Raw genomic sequence first — 19,039 nt, 5'->3', positions numbered from 1 at the left:
GGGGGGGGGGAGGGCTCAGGCATCCACATGGGCCTGTGACTTGGGAAGCAGGACCGGAAAGGACACGGTAGGTGTGGGTGGCAGCGAGTTGGTGGCTGGGGTCCTTTGCCTGCTTTGCTGTGGGCGGCCAGAGTGGACCCGTCCGAGTTTGAAGGGCCTCACTCAGAGACCTTCTGGAGCTGAAGGCCACTGCCAACGGGTCTTTTGCGGTCAGAAGCATAGATCTGTTTTTACGACCCTGTACCATCCCTCTGAATGTGGAGGTGGTGCCTATTGGGAACGGGGTCACGAATCGGCCCATTTGTCTAGAACACACCTCTGCCGCTTCTCGCGGACTGTTTCTTCTCAGCTCACGCGGCCAGGTGGTTGTGTAAGAAGCTGTCAATCACGCCCACAGCCCGGGTGAGGCCATGTGACCAAGTAGAGCCAGTCAGAGTGCCCAAAGTCCGGGCCACAGTGGTTGGTCCAGGGCTGGACACATGACCTGAGGTGGACCAATCAGAGCCCTGCCTGGTACTAAGCTTCTTTCTAGGGTCTGCATCCCTTAAGGCTAGAAAGCCCTGAGGCGGGCAGCAGCAAGGTCCCTCAGCGCTGGTGGAAGACTGAGGAATGAGGACAGAAACTTGCCAGGCAAGGAGGATCAAAGATGAGAGAAGGGAAAGAGGGAGGGAGAGAAAGAATGAGCTGACGGCTTTTGATTTCATGGGTCACCGAGCCCTTTGGATCTGCTGTGGTTCCTGGTTCCTGGGTCCCCAGGAGCCTTCCAGTAGTTTCCCTCTTCGTTGAAGCCAGCAGGCGTTGGGCTCCTCTCACGGGGGGGGGGGGGGGTGTTCCAGACTCGATTCTGGAGTCCTGCCTGATTCTGATGCACCTCCCCCGATCCAAAGAGAGGCGCTTGTTCATTTCAGCACCATGGAAAATGAGGTCTTTTATTCTCCACCGAGAGCCGGGCTTCACAGAGCCCCAGAGTTCAGGCTGGCCCCTGAGCGGGAGTGCCCCAAGTGAGTGTGTGTGTGTGTGTGTGTGTGTGTGTGTTTGGAGTGGGCGTGTCGTTGCGTTCTGAAGCAGCTCCGGCGTTTACACTGCTGGAGCCAGGCCAATCGTGTTGTTCGCTCGATCGAAGACGGTAAAATACAACCTCAGGAAGACATCGCCCAGAATCCAGGAGTCGGAGAGGAACGAGCCGCCTCTGCCTTCATCAAAGTTGCTGTAGCAGGTACCCTGATGACCCTGGGGGAGACAGAAACTCACCAGTCAGCCCGAGCCCTCACCCGCAGCCCCCCCCCAACAGCCAGCCCTTCTCCGCTGGATCGCCCTCCTTTCCCGTGAGCCAAGTGGCTCTCTGAGCAGCTGCAGAAGTGGGCTGCCCATCCAGGAACCAGAACTGCCTGCGGCTCTCCTCACACTCTGCTGTATCCTTCCTGTGACTCACGCTCCGGCTGTTCCCTCTGCAGAGAATGCCTTTCCTTCTCTCCTCATCGCCCCGGGCTCCTTAAGACTGAGCTCTGCCTTCTCTAGACAGCCTTCCCGCTCTAGGCCGGCCCTGCGTGGCCACCCTGCAGCATCTGCAATGGTGTGGCTTAGCCTCCAGGGTGCCTCCTCCTCCCGGGTGCTATCCCACATTCCTGCAAGTCCCAGATTTGAGCACCAGGCCCCAGGGTTGAGTCGTCACCTCCCGGATGTAGGCACTGGCTGGCACTGGGTAGTTGATGCCATTGATGGTGAAGACGATGTCAGGCAGAGTGTTGACACCGTCACAGTCAATTATGTACTGTCAGAGAAAGAGGGAAAGAGGTTGACCCAGCTGATCCTTCTATGTATGGAGAGCCCCAGAGTGTCCCCGCGGCATGACCCATCACCTCGCCACTGTAGGACTGGTTGGCATTGATGATCTTCTGGATGTTGAAGACAACGTCAGATGGGCCAATCAGCAATGAGGTTCCAGTATCAATAATAGCCTCGCAGCCACCATCACAAGCAATAACCACCCCGTTCATGGAGATGCTGAGAGACAGGGAGATAAAGCAGGTACCGGGATCACATTGGGGGCTCCCTTCACTACCACCCCCTCCCTGGCTGTCTCCAGAACAGCCCTTCAACTCATGCCTGCCAGCTGTTTCCCTTTCTTCTGATCATACTGACCTTCTTTGACTTCCTTCAGTTCTTGAATGGCCCAAGTTCTCTTGTGCCTCAAGGTCTTTGCATATGCCGGTACCCCTTTCTAGAACCATCCCCGCTCCCTTTGTCTGGCTAATTCCTCCTCATCTTTCAGGTTCCAGCTTCCCTTTCACTTTTTTAGGGAAGTCTTGCCCCCAGACTCAATCAGCCTCCTCTCTTGGTCACCTCGGCGTACTTTTACTCATTTCTGGCATGTATCAAAGTGGTAATTCACTATTTGTGTGACTTGTTTCATGTACATCGGCCCTGTTAGGGAATGAGCTCTGTAAGAGCAATTTCTACCCTCAGTTCCTCCTTCAAGTGTCCAGCACAGCACATGCTGAACATATGTTTGTTGAATGAATGAATGAACCAGTAAGTGAGGGAGGGACAAGAGACCTGTATCTGGTATCTGGCGTATTAGGGGACCCACGCAGTGAAGCTGGAGTTCTCCTGGGCAGCAGGTACTCAGAATGGCAGGAAGGGGACCACAGGCTGCTCTCCACCAGCTTCCAGCTCAGATGCCAGGGCCCCCGGCCAGACAATGCCTGAGCTAGCCCAGGGGCCAAGACACGGGCTATGGAAGCTTCCAAAGGACATTTTAAGCTTTTGTCTGCTGGTATCACACAGAATCCCATTAGTTATTGCCTCCTTGTGCTCAGGTCGATTGCCAGCTTTCTGATTATCTCTGTCAGGGCCTCTGCCCCACCGTGTACCCCGGCTAAGGTGGGGGGGTGGGGTGGGATCTTTGCATGATTTGCTTTCAGGCCTCCGGAATGAAGCTGACCTCTCTCCACTGCTGGGTAGCTTCTCTCTAGGGTGACCAGCCATCTTGGCTTGCCCAGGACTTTCCTTGCTTTCAAACCGAGAGTCCAGTGTGCTAGGGACCCCGTCAGATTGGTAGAATTCTCCCTGATCCCCCTTTTCACTTAGCCTTCCCCCAGTAGGTGGGTGCAGACCTCTGTCTGCTGCCTCTTCCCAGAGAGAATTCAGTTCCCCAGACCTGTACACCTCCCCTCGCCTCTCCTCATGCTCCAAGAGCCAAGCCTGAGCCCTCTTCCCTGGTCAGGACCTTGTCAGGGGGCGTGGGGCTATTAGAACCTGCGGGTGGTGTGCGTGTGCCCATGTGTCTGTGTGAGTGTGTGCACGCGTACGTGTGTGTGCGCATGCGTGTGTGGGCACCACCTGGGGCTGTCCTTAGAGGACGGGCTTACCTGTCCATGGATAACTGCCAGTAGAAGGGTCTGGACACAGGCACCCAGTTGAGGTCTCCGCTATAGTAGGAGTGGTCCACACCGCCGAACATCACCACACTGCCCTCCTCCTCCTTTCTGAGGGGGGAAGGGGAGGAAGGGCTCATTGTGAGGGGAAGGGGGGGTTTGCTTTTCTCAAGCTCAGCACCACACCAGGCACCGTCTAAGGGCGCGCTTCTCATGGCTCACTTGTCCACATGTCACAAAGCCCCGTGGAGTTGGCACTCCTCTGCTCGCCATTCTACAGATAGGAAGGTTGAGGCACGGAGGGGTTGAGGCCTGGCTAATGGACCATGAAACCGAGATTGAACCTGGACAGTCTGGCTGCAGGGCGGGCTCTGACCACCACCTCTGCCAGTCCCCTTCAGTGATCGTGCATTTGGCTATGCAGTTGGAGGCCACGCCAGCCAGAGAGGTCTGGCCTGTCCTCTTTCAGAAAAGCTCACACAGGGTGCGGGCTGCAGGGCCCCATGCTCAGCAAGGTCCTACCTCTCTGCTGTCCCTGTCCTGAAATTCCTAATATTTGTAAAACAAGGGGCCTCCTATTTTCATGTTGCGCTGTTCTCGCAAATTACATTAGTAGGTCCTGGGAGCATGCAAGATGTTAGTGAGGGGGGACACGTCTCTGCCGACCCCTCTCCTTCCTTCCAGAGCAAATCTATGGGCAAATCTTCTTCCAACATATATCCTGACTCTACATTGTTCTTCCTCTTCCCTCCACCTCCCTGGACCAAGCTGCCACCCTCTCTCTCCTAAAGAGGCTGTTGTAGCCTCTTCTCTGGCCTCCCTGCCTCCACTCCACTGCATCATTCTCCAGCGCACAACCAGGGTGAGCTTTCAAAACTGGAATTTGGATCATGTCTCTTCCCTGCCTCACCCCTGCCAGAGGCCTCCACTTCCACATGGCGCAGAACCCCAGGGGAACCTTGCCCCTGCCTCCCTGCCAGGCTCCATTCCCACCCCCTCCTCCCCCAGTGCTCCAGCCACACTGGCTCCCTCGCTGGGCCTTGGGTGCTCCTTCAGACCATCGCATGGGTTTTTCCCTCTACCTGGGACTTGGCCTCCGAAGCCTGGCTCTCTCCCATCACAGAGGCCTCAGCTCAGAGAGGCCTTTGCTGCAGCCTGTCTGTGGCCACCTGCCTGGGCAATCTTGTGCAAAGCTCCCTTCTGAGACTCAGTTCCCCCCGGTCAAATGAGGGACTTGGACTACAGGGGTCAGCAGAGTTTCCCTGTAAAGGGCCAGGTCACCATGATTTTAGGCTTGGCAGCCTGCGTGATAGTTTCTGACTGCTCCATGCTGCCGCTGTAGAGCCATGGCAGCCACAGACGAGATGGAAACAAATGAGCATGCTTGTGTCTCAATAAAACTTTATTTACAAAAACAGGTGGTGGGCCAAATAGGGCCCCCAGGCCATAGTTTGCTGACCCTGGACGAGGCTATCTCTCAAGAAACCTCAGGATCAAGTAGTCTGCAATTTTTCATGTAACTGGAAGCATTTAACAGCTGATTTGGACAAATCGTGCAACCCAGACTTACTTGCTCAAGTAGAAGGCAAAGAGCTCCTCGGAAATGAGACCTTGTCTCCACAGGTTGTCGAAGACGGGGATGGTCCCTCCGAGGCCGAGGCTGGGGTAGCCCAGGCCCAGGATGCCGTCGAAGACTGCATATTCCATGAACTTGCCGGGTTCCCTCAGACTCAGGCCAAAGGCCTGGGACTCGTCGACAAGGCCCCCGAACTGTGGGAGAAGAGGGTGTTGCTAAGGAGAGGTTTGGAAAGTGGGGCTGGGCTGGGAGATGCCACTAACAGCACAGAGAAAAACCGAGGTGTGGCTGTGCCCTCGGGTCCTCAGCTGCCTGTGACAAGCCAGAGATATGGGTGCTGTCTGCGTGGACCCTGTGGATTTTAACCAACACCTGCTTTTCCTGCTGACGTCATCCCTTTTTTACAGGTGAGGAAACAGACTCACAGTGCGACCAAATTGTTTCCACTTGAGGACAAAAGGAATAGAGAGGAGGATGGTCTTCTTTTGGGCATGACTATGCTCTGATGACAGAAATGGAGTGAATTCATTGCAATTCATTGTGGATTCTATGTCCGCTCAAGGAGGGAAGCCTGTTACACCACATGCCATCAGAGCTCTTATGAAAATTCTGCCTGGAAAGTATGCTTTTGTGTGTGTGTGTGTGTGTGTGTATGTGTGTGTGTGTGTGTGTGTGTGTTCAGGCACTTTAGGGGAGACAGCCCATAGTTTTTATTAGAGTCTCAGAGGCCCCCAGGGGTAAGGACCCATTTTTCAGGCCCCCCCCCCACTTCTGTGGCCCCTGCTTCTTTGCCTGAGTGCCTGGAGCCCCCAGAGACCTCATATCAGTTCTGCCCTTTCCCCTAAGACATCCCCCATCTGTGTGAGTCCTGCTTCGCATCCCAGCTCTGCCACTTAACAGGCGCATGACCTTGGGAAAGGCACTCAGTCTCCCTCAGGTCACCCATCTGCCTGATGGCGGTAACAGTGCCCGCCACGTAGGGCTGGTGTGGGATCAAACAAGTTCTCACAACGAAAGCACCCAGCACCGTGCTTGGCACAGTCTGAGAATATAAAAGTGGGCGGTTGGGGCGCCTGGGTGGTTCAGTCAGTTAAGTGTCTGCCTTCAACTCAGGTCATGATCCCAGGGTCCTGGGATCGAGCACCGCGTCGGGCTCCCTGCTTAGCGGGGAGCCTGCTTCTCTCTCTCCCTCTGCCTGCTGCTCTCCCTGCTTGTGCTCTCTCTGTGTCCAATAAATACATAAAATCTTAAAAAAAAAAAAAGTGGGCAGTTTTCCTGCACCTCTCCCTGTTCCCAGGAAAATCAGTCTTGAGCTAACCAAGGGGAAAGGAGCTGCAAATCCACGCCCCCAGCCCCGCCAGCACGATGATCCATCCTCTGGGTTAGCTACTCTAGGAGTCCCTGTGTCAGCGGGAGGCACTATCTCCCTAGGGATACAGCCCCACAGGCAGTCAGCCAGCTGCTGGGGGACTTTGGGAAAGACAGGTGTTCCCAGCTGACCCTACATTTGGTCCTATATAAGTTGTCATTGTTCCCCGGGCCAGCCTTCCTCAGCCTCTGGTTTCCACGTTACCCGAACGGTGTCATAGGCGAGAAATCCTGACATCCTCCCGGAGCCGTACTGGAGGTGGATGGGCCGGCCCGAGATCCGGAAGGTGGAGGACAGCAGAGGGTTGAAGACGTTGTGATTAGCTGCAGACACAGGAGGTGAGCATCTGTTAGCCTGCCAAGGGCAGAGGACAGGGTGGGGGCACGGGACGGGGGTGCAGGCACTCACTGCAGGCTGGGCTGGAGCAGTAGATGGAAGGGACCCACAAGTCAGTTGAGCCCGTGTCAAAGATGACCTTGAACTCCTGTGGGGGCGTTCCAATGCTGATGGTGCCGACGTAGGCCAGCTGCAGGGGCCGGGAAGGGATGGTTAAGGCGGGTTGCCCGAGTCCTCCCTGACCCCCAGGGTGCCTGGCTCCATCGGGTGTCCCGTGTCTCCTGAAATCAGCTTTCAACCACTCTACCTTATAGTCTCTACTCAGGCCAGTGCCTCCATTTGAAAAGCTCTTCAGTGTCCCCCTGCTGCTCACTAAATCTTTTCCACCCTTCAAGGCCCAGCTTGAGTGCTTCCTCCTCTCGGCAGCCCCCCTGGGTCACCCCAGACCACTTCCTCTAAACTCAAAACATAATATTAATACCATGCAGTTGGCCCTTTTACTTGACATTCATTTGCTTTCTGCTTGTCTCTCAGGCTGGGCTATGCATTCTTGGAGAAGAGACGAGACCTTGTGTTAACAATAATGATAACTGTGGGCGCTCAATAGCTTTTTTACTGGTGTCATTCTTGGGGCGGTGGAGGCTGAACTTCCTCTGTGTGGGGTGTCAAAAGTGGGCTTTGTCGTTGGAGCAGACATGGCTCACCCTCCCACTGTAACTCAGCGATTTGCTTAGTTCAGAAAGAACAAAATCCCTCAAGCCAAGTGCTGGGGCGCACAGGAGCCCACTGACGTATCGTTGATGCTAAAGTGGATGCTTACCTGCCACCTGCTCGTCGTTGGACCTGGTCACCGCAGACCAGGAGTTGAGGGTGGCGGTGCCTTCTCCTCTGGGGATGGGGTCCCCGTTCCCGTGTCTCTTCCTGCAGGAGCCCCAGCACCCCTGCTCACACCCACAGATGAACCCCAGCACTATGCTCTGGAGAACCCCCCCCCCAGCACTTACATCCAGGTAGTTCCTCATGGGTTCATAATGTATCCCCGGGTCCGGGTCTCCAGACTCAAGAAACTTGTAGGCCAGGTTGTAAGGATGCTTCTCCAGGTAATCTTTCAGCCTGTCTTTCTCCCTGAGGTTTTCTCGGATGGACTTGATCCTTGTCAGGGGGATTCTTTAAGCCAGCATTGGGAAAGAGAAACAGATGAGAGACAGTGAGCTCGCCTGCCCCGTGTTACAATGTAACTGCTACATCCTACCGCGTATTTTCCAAACATTTTTATGATGTCATCTTATCATCGGGACAGGCCGCCCATCACAATGGAAAGACTACGGTAATAAACTTAGGTTTGAATACCGGTTCTGTTGTGTCATCTTGGGTAAGCCATGTGGACTTTCTGTGCCTCAGTTTCCCCACCTGTAAAAAGGCGGTATGAGAAGAACCCCCTCATGTAGAACGTTTGGGGTGTGAAGCAAAATGACGGCTATCATGCACCTGACCTATAAGAGGTCTTGACAATGGCAGTTGTCACTATTGCTACTGTCATCTTACTGTGTCTTTCTCAAAGAAGCCCTGGGAGGGAGGTAGAATGGAAATCATCATCCTGTTTTTATAGGGAGTTGGTGACTTGGCTATGGTCACACTGCTTGTTAGAGGCAAAACTGGGCCTGCCAGTTGTCCTCTTGATCTTTTTCCAGGGTTCAACCAGAAGAGAGGGGTTATGAAGGAAGTGAGGTGATGGGGAATAAATTAGAGAAATTAAGAGGGCAGAGAAAAAAAGAGTTTTGCATGCAGAGAGACATCCAAAGGGACAGAGACATATACATAGGAAAATGGAGTGACAGCAGAGAGGAGACCTAGAAACAAATGCGGGAGAAATGCTGTTCCTAGATAGGACCATCCCTACAGTTGCAAAGGTTGTGCACTGCACAATTCCAAGGGGCACCATTTCATAAGGCTCCTGATATGATTGGCACTCCTGGAGCTGAACAACCCTGCAGGCCTGCCTCAAGACACCTGGACCCCACAGTGCACGTAGTAAGCTACTGATCAATAAATGGAAACTTGAACTTTAAGAGTCTGGGAATGATTATAGTCTCTTCTCTACCCATGAATGAGCAGAAGAATAAGAAGGCAAGAAGGAGCCCAGAAAGAGAGCTGATGCCACCTGCAGTCCCTGTACTTACGTGACTAAGCATTCCGAGAGGGCCACCAGCGCGAGGACCCCAAACCACTTCATGCTGTCTTCTTGGGTTCTGAGCATGCAATGGCCAGCATGAGTGGCTTGTTATATGTGCTCCGACCTGCCTTAGCTGTGCCCCTGAGGGCTGGTAAATGGACCTGATAAGACATATGACCCTCTCTGATAAGATCTCTACCCCCATCAGTGTTTGTGAGGAGGGGATTTAGAAAATTCACAGAATACAGAGATTTCTATTGTGATCTCTTCCTTGGGGCTTGGCTGAAAAAAAAAAAAAAAAAAGCCTAACCAAACAAATAATCCTCAACCATAAATTCTAACAAAGAGTGGGGAGACTCTTCCTATCTTGGAGATAAGGGTGCTGCTAATAACGTGCTAAAAATAAGTGGCAGGTGCTATGCTTGACTTTCCTGATCTCGTGTGCTCTTCCCAGGGCCCGTGAGGGATGCATTGCTATCCTCATTTGGAGAGGAGATTGCTAGGAGGAAGGGGGGGAGGTGTCAAATGTCGCCGTAAAGACACCGAGGACAGCACACGGGCATACAGGCGACTTTAGGCGGTGCGATGGCACAGACCAGGGGCACCCATGATGCTGCTTTGCACAGTTGCATAATTTTAATGTTAGAAGAGATGTGACGCGTGCATCCGAGAGACCTGTTATTCATACAACAAACACTTACTGGGGACCCACTGTGTGCTGAGGCCTGGGCTGGATGCTGCAAAGTCAAGGTCTGATAAGACACAAGTGGTCCTCGGGATGCCTGGCTCGCTCAGTTGGAAGAGCAGGCAACGCTTGATCTTGGGGGGTTGTAAGTTCGATCTCCACGGTGGGTGTAGAGATTACAAAAACAAACAAACCCCCCAAAAGACACTAGTGGTCTTTGCCTTCAGGAAGCTTGCAGTCGAGGGCAGGACTCACAAACTCATGATCCAGGAGGTGAGGGAGATGACTGGAACGGCTGGACGGCATCATGGACACGGGGAGGCTCACGCCCCACCACAAGGAGGCAGTTTCTTTTTTTTTTTTTTCTTTTTATAATGATTTTTTATTATATTATGTTAGTCACCATACAGTACATCCCCGGTTTCCGATGTAAGGCTTGATGATTCATTAGTTGCGTATAACACCCAGTGCGCCATGCAATACGTGCCCTCCTTACTACACATCACGGCCTATCCCATTCCCCCACCCCCCTCCCCTCTGTGGCCCTCAGTTTGTTTCTCATAGTCCATAGTCAAGGAGGCAGTTTCTATCCTGCTCCTGCCAGCAGTTGCCATGTCTGGCTGGTGATGCCAGACGGGCAATGTTTTCAAGAGATGTTAGAGTCTGGATATTTATGTGAAATCCTTATCTTCAAATGTAAGCAACTACTTTCTTAAAAAACAAAAACAAAGACAAAAGCAAAAAACAGACCCCCAAACATAGCATGAGCCAGACCTCAAGCAACATGGGCTGGAATCAACATGTAGGCTGTATAGGGTTTTATTTCTGGAGGAGAGCTCAGAGTGAGGGGGAGTTCAGTTCACGCCGGTTGGACGAATAAGAGACTGAATGCATCCTAGCCACACGAGCTTTCCTTGCATTGGTAAAGAAAGACCACCAGGGTCAGATCAACCAACAAACTTACCGGTAAACTCCATTTGCTGAGCACCTGACATAGCTCTCCCATGGGATCCATACCTTGAACCATTTTGGCTGCCAAACCAAATGCAGAAAGGAATAATTAATTTTTAAGGTTGTCAATCAAAGAAGGTTAAAAAAAAAAAAGAGTATCCAGAGCTGCTGCTCAGCCTGAGGTGAACAGGGCTGCCCATTCAACTGGTATCATTCCAGCCAAAGTAAGGAGAATGGCATTTTACGGCTCCTTCCGGGACTGCTGGGGACCCTGGTGTTCCTCTGCGAGATCTGTCCCGGCCTGACCCTTGAGAACACGCTGGCCTGGTCCCCAGGCCTGGGTGGCGGATGGAAGGGGGGGGCTGCATCTTACCCCTCAATTCTCCACTTTGTTAAAATTTAGATTTGGTGGTCCAACCTCATGGAAGGGATTTGACGGCATCTAGCAAATGACACACACACACACGCACACACATGCACACACGCACACGCGCGCACACGCACACACGCACGCGCACACACACGCACACGCACGCACACGCCCCTTTTCAATGTAGCGATTCTACTTCTAGGATTCTAATCCAAAGATACATTTTGAGAAAAATAGAAAACTACTGTTAGATAATTCAACCAAGTAAATCTTAAAGATCTAATTGGCTTTAGTAGACAATTTATGGCTCGGGCAGCATCCTCTCTAGCAAACAGAGGGGAAGTCCTGAGGCGTTGGCACAATGTGGAAAGTATTCATGGAAGGACGGTGGGGCAAGAAAGTTACCAGCAAAAGAAAAAGATTTTCCAGGTGAGGCTGCTTTCCCTTGGGGTGGGAAACCAAGCGGTCTTATCACGCAGATCACCTCGTCTTCCTTTAGGGGATGGAGATGGCCCATTTGGCAGACTCACTGGCGCGGGTAGAAAAATTCCTGACTGACCAGTTAAGATTACATTTCTGGGGGAGGTTGAAACTGCAGTTAGATTATGTATTAAGCTTGGCCTGGGGACTTGGCCGAAGTGATGCCATTTTGAGCCTGTGATTTTTTTTAAAGGATGCACACACCAGCTCTGCCCTGCAACGTTATTTGCAAAAGCAAAAAATTAGCAGCGTGCCCGAGGCGACCGACAACCGGGGACATCAGTCAGGTAAGCTGCAGTGCGGGCCGCACAACTGGGTATAATGTAGGTGGGAAAAACAAGGAGATGGTTGAGGTCTCCAGGGTATATTGTTTGTTTAAAAAAAAAGGAGGGGGCAGAAGAGTACAGTATTTGTAGCTTGCTGCTTTTACCTACAATGACATACATGTTCTTAATAAGAATCAGAGCAAGGAGAAACCCAGGACTAATAAGACTAGGTATTAATGGGGAAAGGCAGGGATAGAAGTGAGACTTTCCTTGTTTTCTAGTTTGACTTTGCAGCCAGGTAAGTGTTTTACGGAATCCATTGATCAAAAAGACATCCCTCGAAATTGAGAACTAAAATAAATGAACCCCACATGTCTAGGTGACTCAGTCAGTTAAGCGTCTGCCTTTGGCTCAGGTCATGATCTCAGGGTCTTGGGACTGAGCCCTGCATGGGGCTCTCTGCTCATTAAAAAAATAAAATAAAATAGGGGCACCTGGGTGGTGCAGTCATTAGGGGTCTGCCTTCGGCTCAGGGCGTGATCCCAGCGTTCTGGGATCGAGCCCCACATCAGGCTCCTTCGCTGGGAGCCTGCTTCTTCCTCTCCCACTCCCCCTGCTTGTGTTCCCTCTCTCGCTGGCTGTCTCTCTCTGTCAAATGAATAAATAAAATCTTTAAGATAAAATAAAATAAAACAAATGAACCCAATGGTTATCAAGTTGGTGACATAGCCACACAGAGCAAAATATGGCCTCAAGTGGCTTTATTTTTTTAAAGATTTTATATATTTATTTGACTCAGAGAGAGAGCGCAAGCAGGGGGAGTGCCGGTAGAGGGAGAAGCAGGGTCCCCACTGAGCGGAGAGCCTGACACGGCTTGATCCCAGGACCCTGGGATCATGATCGGAGCCCAAGCCAGGCGCTTCACCGACTAAGCCACCCAGGCGCCCCTCAAATGGCTTTAAAATGCCGAATTTTGACTCCACGTTCACAGAGTGGGGGGTACTTTCCAAGGATAAACAATAATGACAACAAGGAAAAAACCAAGAAATCTGGAACTGCATCTAGTAACCTTATTATTGGTGATGTTGCCACTGTTATTTTGAAACCCCGAAGTGAGAGGTTAAAGCCAGTAAGGAAGTAATTATGCCAATGTTGTCCTGATGCAAGGCTTTCAGTGGAAGAAAAAAGAGACGTAAGTCCACAACAAAAAGTTAAATAAAACTCCCACGGTCTTAAAACTTGAACTGGAAGTCTAAGTTTGTACTGATTATTTTTCTCTTTCTATCAAAATATGTAGAGTTGACTGTGGAATAATGTGGGGTTTACGAGCACTGACCCCCTCTCCCCAGGCTGCCAAAAATCCACATATAACTTTTGACTCCGCTAAAACTTCACTGCTAACAGTCTGCTGTTGGCCAGAAGCCTTACCGATGACATAAAAAGTCGATTAACACATACTGTGTACGGTATGTGTATTATGTCCTGTATTCTTACAATAAGGTGGGGAGAGAAAAGAAAATGTTATTCAGAAGTTCATGAGGAAGGGAAAAATCCATTGGTAGCGCTGCACCGTATGTACTGGAAAGATTCCGTGTGTAAACGGACCCGCATAGCTCAGACCCGTGCTGTTCACGAGTTGACTCTATCTCTTGGCTCTGGCAGCCGAAAAACCTAGAAGCCATGATAATATGATAGCATGGAGTACCCTGAGGCCCAGCTTGTGGCCTCTAGATACCATTTACCACTAGAGGACTGGGGATTCGGGAAGAGATGACAGATTCCAGCGCTGGGCCAAGAAATGTGCAGGAGGGGCCGAGGATGTCTCGAAGGTGCAGAAAGTTGGGAGCCTCCAAAGATCACTGGAGTCCTTGCAAAGGCTCGGGAATCAGTAGGAAGAGGCTTCCAGTGGCCACAAGTGGGACAATTTGAGTATCACATCAACTCAATTGAAACAGATTAAATATACAGAAAGCCACGAGCTCCGTACAGTATACAGTGTCTCCTTTGCTGTCGTGGAGGATTGCTAGGGCACCAAGTCGTGATTCTGATCATGGATAGAGAAAGGGAAATAATCATCAATATTTATGCTGTTTTTGTCTGAGCGAATATTTCAGGTATATTTCAGGTAACTACAAATAATGCTGAAGGAAAGTTCTTCTTTATTGAAGAGTTCTAGCAAGTAAACCCAGAAGGAATGGCAGAATGAAGAAATCACTGTTTCGCAGTTTCTAATAAAACAAAGGATCTAGGGGAAGAGGCTCAGTGGATATTGGACCCATACGATGAGAGGTCGAAGGGCGAAGTCCAACAGATGAAGTTGATCACATTAGGACCCACTGATCGACCCTAGCATCTATCAATTATGTGCCTATTGAAATGATGTGGTAAGAGATCCGTGGAACTGTAAAAGTTTTTCAGCTTAAGTCTGAATCTAACTAGCAGTCTTTAGGAAGTACGTAGATAAAGGAACAAGGAAGCATCATCTGCACCCAACACTTGGGACATTCTATAAGATAAGTGACCCCCACCCACTCCCACTTTTTAAAGATTTATTTGTTTATTTTATAGAGAGAGCAGGGGAAGGGGGGGGAGGGAGAAAAGCAGACTCCCTGTTGAGCACGGAGCCCGACACGGGGCTCGATCTCACAACCCTGGGATCATGACCTGAGCCGAAATCAATGGATGCTCAACCCACTGAGCCACCCAGGCACCCCTCACTCCCACTCTTTAAGCAAAAAAAAAAAAAAAAAGAAGAAAAAAACATAAAAAGGGGAAGACTATTATTTATTCAAAGTCTTAATAAACAAAAACCAAACGCAACACATGTCTATATTCTTAAGATCCTCATTCCTAATTCAAATCAATAAACCATTAAAAGGCTTCTTGAGAGAATTACAGAAATTTGAACATGGACTGGACATGAGATGATATTAAAGTTATTGGTAATTTTGTTTGGGGTACAATAGCATTGTGGCTACATATATTTTTAAAATCCTTACCTCTTGGAGATGTACAATAAAGTCTTTTTTTTTTTTTTAAAGATTTTATTTATTTATTTGACAGAGATAGAGACAGGCATCGAGAGAGGGAACACAAGCAGGGGGAGTGGGAGAGGAAGAAGCAGGCTCATAGCAGAAGAGCCTGATGTGGGGCTCGATCCCAGATCGCCGGGATCACGCCCTGAGCCGAAGGCAGACGCTTAACCGCTGTGCCACCCAGGCGCCCCATACAATAAAGTCTTAAAATGAAATGGTAATCTGTGCCTTAAAATGCACCAGCAAAAATTAATGAGTAACAACTTTTTTTTAAATGGGGGTCTAGATAAAACAAAGATTTGTGTAATCGCTGTGGACTGAGTTGTCTCCCTCCCTGCCCCCCAATTCATATGTTGAAGCCTAACTCCCAATACGATGGTATTAAGAGGTGGGCTGGTGGGGAGGGAGTTGGGTTTAGCTGAGGCCGTGAGAGTGGGCCCTCGTGATGGCATTAGTGCCTTTAAAGCAGAGACCCCAGAGAGCTGTCCTCAATCTCCCCACCATGTGGGGGCACAGTGAGAAGGGGGCTGTCTGCGGGCCAAGAAGGGGGCTCTCACCAGGAATGGAATTGGCCGGCGCTTTGGTCTTGGTCTCCAGCCTCCAGTGTGTGGTCTTTCATTACGGTGAGGTCATAATGAAACACTCGGGAGTGGTGTTGTAATTCTTGACGCCGAGTGATGGTACTGTGGAGTTCGTGACACTATCCTTTTTTACTTTTGTTAGGTTTGAAATATTTTGTGTGATCAGAAGTTTGAAAACTTGCATTTTGAAGTTTCTGCCTTTAGTGTTACCCCAAGGGGCCCAAGAAGAGCAGATGTGGATGGGCCCTCTCTGACTGAGTCACTGGAAGGTTCTGCCGCGTATCCCTCCAGCTCTCCCCCGAGAACTGCCCCCTTCCCTCTCACCCGGGGCTGCTTGACCATCCAGCTTGAGACTTTGAGGAACCATGCCAGGGCCTGGATGTGGAAGGGATGAAGACCTTTTTAGGAAAAACCCAACTGGGCACCCCCCTCCCTGGACCCCTCTTCTTTGGTGCCATCTGCAGGGTGAGGGAAAGGCCAGGGTAGGGAGGGAGTCTGGGGGTGCAGGGGTGGGAGTGGGGGGAGATTTGGAAAGGAAGGGGGGGAGGGAGTAACAGAGAGGGGCCGGCTTGTGCAGGACCCAGGAGGGACGTGGAAGAAGCCCTGGAGAAAGAAAGGTATCGACCAGGGGTCCAGCCCCGCTGGGTCTCCCAGTAAATGCTGGAGGTGGCGTCCTGCCCTGCTGGAGTGAGTCACGGGGAAGAGGGACAGCCACACTCGGTGGCCCTGCAATTAGTCCCTTGCTGACGGCATCCTCTCAAGCTGGACAGCAAGAGGGCTGGTCATCCAAAACATTTAAAATATTGTCTGATTAGCGACCTTCCTGTCGCATCTTGTCCCCAGAGTCCTTTTCCTGGCATTCATTCCTTTAGGAGAGGTGATTCATCAGCCCGACCTGGGTTTCTGTTGAAGCATCCACAACCTTCCCGTCAGTAACATCTGCTTTTAACTACCTGATCTCAGCCCACAGATTCCGAGGGGCAGAATGTTCCACAGGATGGGGCCCAGAGGCCCTCCAGCTCCTGGGTGTCAGTTACAGGGCACCTGCTCTGCCCCTCCCACCCCGAGTGCAGGGCAGACACCGCCAGGCAATCTGGGCGCCCGATGTGGCCTCGAGGTCCGAGCAACGTGCACCCCCAGCCACTTGTCACTCTAACCAGCGTTGGCACGCAGTCTGGACTGGCTGCTTCCCTGGAACAAGTCCAATGCCCTCATTCTAGAGAGGAAGAAATGGGAGGCCGGGAAGTGTCACTTACCAAAAAGTTGCAAGGGGAGTTAGCAAAGCGTTGGGGCTCCCGGTGTCCGGTCGTCCGGCTGGGAGGGCTCTGAGCCGGGACAGCTCGGAGAAGGCTCGCTGCTGCCCGCCTCCGTGGGCAACGCTCAGAGGCCCGCAGGTCCCAGAGCTGAGGTCCTTCCTCTTCCTCCTCGAGTCTGGCCGGCTTCTGTCACCAGCCCTGCCTCTTGGGGCAGCAGGAAAGCGACGTGGGGAGCTGGCTCTCCCAGGTGCCAGGCACAGTGGGCCCAGCCCCAGCTGGAGTGGGACCAGGAGGCCGTCTTGACACCTGACTCAAGCCAGCTCAGCAGCCCCACGGCTCCCCCTCCTCGTGCATGCGACACTGGCCCTGCTGGATTGCACACACGGGCCTGAATTCAGAGCGATGAACCATTTCTGCTCAGCCTTTGGCAACTTCGGCCCAATGTCTTATTCGCTCTTCAGGGAATACGTGGCCAAGTCCAGAGGCTCCGATAAGCCTGTGGCCAAGGACCTTGTCTGATGCTCAGGAAAGACCTTGGAGCTTTGAGGGCCCTGATGGGGGATGGAACCGCTCATGCTCTGTGGGACTGTGCTGTGTGGATCTGTTTGGAGGACAGGGCAGACCCATAAGGACAGGCTGGGCATTACCTCGGTTCCAACGCTTGCGAGTTGAGTTCCAGCCAGTAGGCCTCGGGGGTGGGTGCTGATGCTGATGCCCCATGGCCGCCTTCGGAGAAGGAATAGAGGACCTGGATTCTGCCCAGGGAGTGGCCACCTCTGGAGGCCCTATGATCACACGGGGGAAGATTAGACAAGAGCGTTTACTTTCCTCGTGGCCCTGTCAGTGTGCTAGAAGTTCCACCCGGGAGGCCAAGCAAACTGAGACTCAGAGCCTCTGCTGGTGGCAGTGACATCCCCTGAGCCCCCAGTGATAGCCAGCGTATCCACACGGCCCGGGGCCTAGAGCCCACTTGGCAGTACCGCCCTGATCTTCCCGCCTCCGCCTGCGGCAGCCCCTTGCTGGTAACGCGCAGGTGAAGTATGCGACGAGGTCATGCTGGGTGCCATGTGGCCTAGATGCCCCTGGTGGGCTGTGGGACATCCAGGTGTGGGAGGAAGACTGGAGGTGGAAAAGTGGCCATTTATGGAATTCGGTTACCCTGGGCTTTTGCAAGGGCTCTTCCCTGTTTGGAATATTCTTCTCCCAGCCTTTTGCATGACCGGCTCCTTCTCCACATTTCAGCTGTCATCTCCGCTGTCCCCTCCTCAGCAAGGCCTTCTGTGGCCACTCTACTCTCCCAGTCCCCAAGCCTGACTCATTCAAGGAGTCCTGTAGATGCTAGATACCCTCTCCCATGTGCTTTCCATGGACACCTTATGAGGTCGAGATTGTTCCCAATTTACAAATGGGGAAACTGAGGCTTGGAGGACTCAAGCACTCCCTTGAGGAGATATGGCTCCTAGTGAGTGGTAGAGTCGTGATTTGAACCCAGGTCTGCCTGACTGCAAATTCCACGCTCTTGACTATTCTGCTGCCAATTCATGCTGGGCATGGGGGTCAGGAAACAATGCAGGGGACAGGCGGGGAGGGATGGGAGATGGAGGGCATAATTATTAGATATGTTAGAGACTCTTCTTTTCAGTGAACACTGCCCTGTTTAGAGCGAGAGAGAGCACACACGGGAGAGCAGGCAGGGAGGAGCAGAGAATCTCAAGCAGACTTTGTGCTAAGCGTGGAGCCTGACGCGGGGCTTGATCTCACGACCCTGAGATCATGACCTGAGCTGAAATCAAGAGTCAGAAGCTTAACCTACTGAGCCACCTGGGCGCCCTGGCATATTATTTTAAATAGAAGTTACTTAACAGATGGTCTGTGCAAGAAGGACACTCACACCCTCCTCTGTCCCCGTGAAAGCAGAAAAGAGATCTCCCTTGTGAGAGGTACCTGTCCTGTACTAGGAGCTAAAGAGAGCCTCATCGCTGTTGATGGGAAATTTAGATCCAAGAAGGCTGTCTAAATGAGCCTTGTTACTTTTTACTAATTTACCCCGAGCCCAAATCCTGTTTAGAATTCCTAATCAAAGCTCCCGAAGTTAAGTTTTCTTTGTCCTGTCAATTCCTCACAGATTTATTGTTTCTTTGTCTAAAAAGTATAAAAACTGCCTGCCTGGGTCATTTCTTTGGATGCCAATTTCATTATTTGGCCTCTGAGTGCATGTAATAAATCTTTAGGATTTTTTTTCTCCTGTTAGTCCATCTCATGTAAGTTGAATTCCTGGTCCGGCTAGAAGACCTTGAGGGTAGAGAAGAATTTTTCCTTCCCTTCAGCTGACTTGGGTGGAAAGTTAGGAAGGCTTCCCGGTAGAAGTGACAACTGTACTGAGCCTCAACGGATCAGAGGATTTTGCTGAGTGGGCATGGGGAGCAGAGAATGGCAGTCAACGAGGGCAGCCTCGGCATCCCTGTGAACCCAAGCAGTGGTCGGTAGCCAGGCAAGGTGGAATTGCAAAGGTCATAGGTCCAAGAGACACATTATATCAGTCAGAATGGGCAGGAACAAACAACCCCCCCGTTTAAAAATAATG

General features: G+C 51.6%; 1 protein-coding gene and 1 long non-coding RNA gene across 2 annotated transcripts; one reads left to right on the top strand and one right to left on the bottom strand.

Annotated features, from left to right (window-relative positions):
- Positions 1-1,077: 1,077 nt before the first annotated feature.
- Positions 1,078-9,117, bottom strand: LOC103678156 (pepsin F-like). Its single transcript, XM_008707470.1, has 9 exons — positions 8,839-9,117; positions 7,663-7,825; positions 6,731-6,848; positions 6,527-6,645; positions 4,948-5,147; positions 3,372-3,488; positions 1,860-2,004; positions 1,673-1,771; positions 1,078-1,230 (listed from the first exon to the last, which is right to left on the bottom strand). The coding sequence occupies exons 1-9, from the start codon at positions 8,913-8,915 to the stop codon at positions 1,078-1,080; spliced, it is 1,191 nt and encodes a 396-aa protein (XP_008705692.1). The 5' UTR covers positions 8,916-9,117.
- Positions 6,499-15,628, top strand: LOC103678157. Its single transcript, XR_572607.2, has 3 exons — positions 6,499-6,660; positions 11,511-11,604; positions 15,342-15,628. It is a non-coding gene; the product is annotated as an uncharacterized LOC103678157 (long non-coding RNA).
- Positions 15,629-19,039: the final 3,411 nt, after the last annotated feature.

The sequence above is a fragment of the Ursus maritimus genome, unplaced genomic scaffold (assembly GCF_017311325.1).
Source record: "Ursus maritimus isolate PB19 unplaced genomic scaffold, ASM1731132v1 scaffold_23, whole genome shotgun sequence".
Taxonomy (NCBI): domain Eukaryota; kingdom Metazoa; phylum Chordata; class Mammalia; order Carnivora; family Ursidae; genus Ursus; species Ursus maritimus.
Note: the sequence above shows the minus strand (reverse complement) of the source record. Positions and strands in the feature narration are given on the sequence as shown.

Bases quoted from the DNA above. Each gene is read 5' to 3' on its own strand.
- LOC103678156 (XM_008707470.1), bottom strand. From the start codon at position 8,915: ATGCTCAGAACCCAAGAAGACAGCATGAAGTGGTTTGGGGTCCTCGCG. The intron at 7,826-8,838 runs GTAAGTACAGGG...GCTGGCTTAAAG, and splicing joins CTCTCGGAATGCTTAGTCAC to AATCCCCCTGACAAGGATCA. The intron at 3,489-4,947 runs GTAAGTCTGGGT...TTCCCCCCTCAG, and splicing joins TTTGCCTTCTACTTGAGCAA to AAAGGAGGAGGAGGGCAGTG.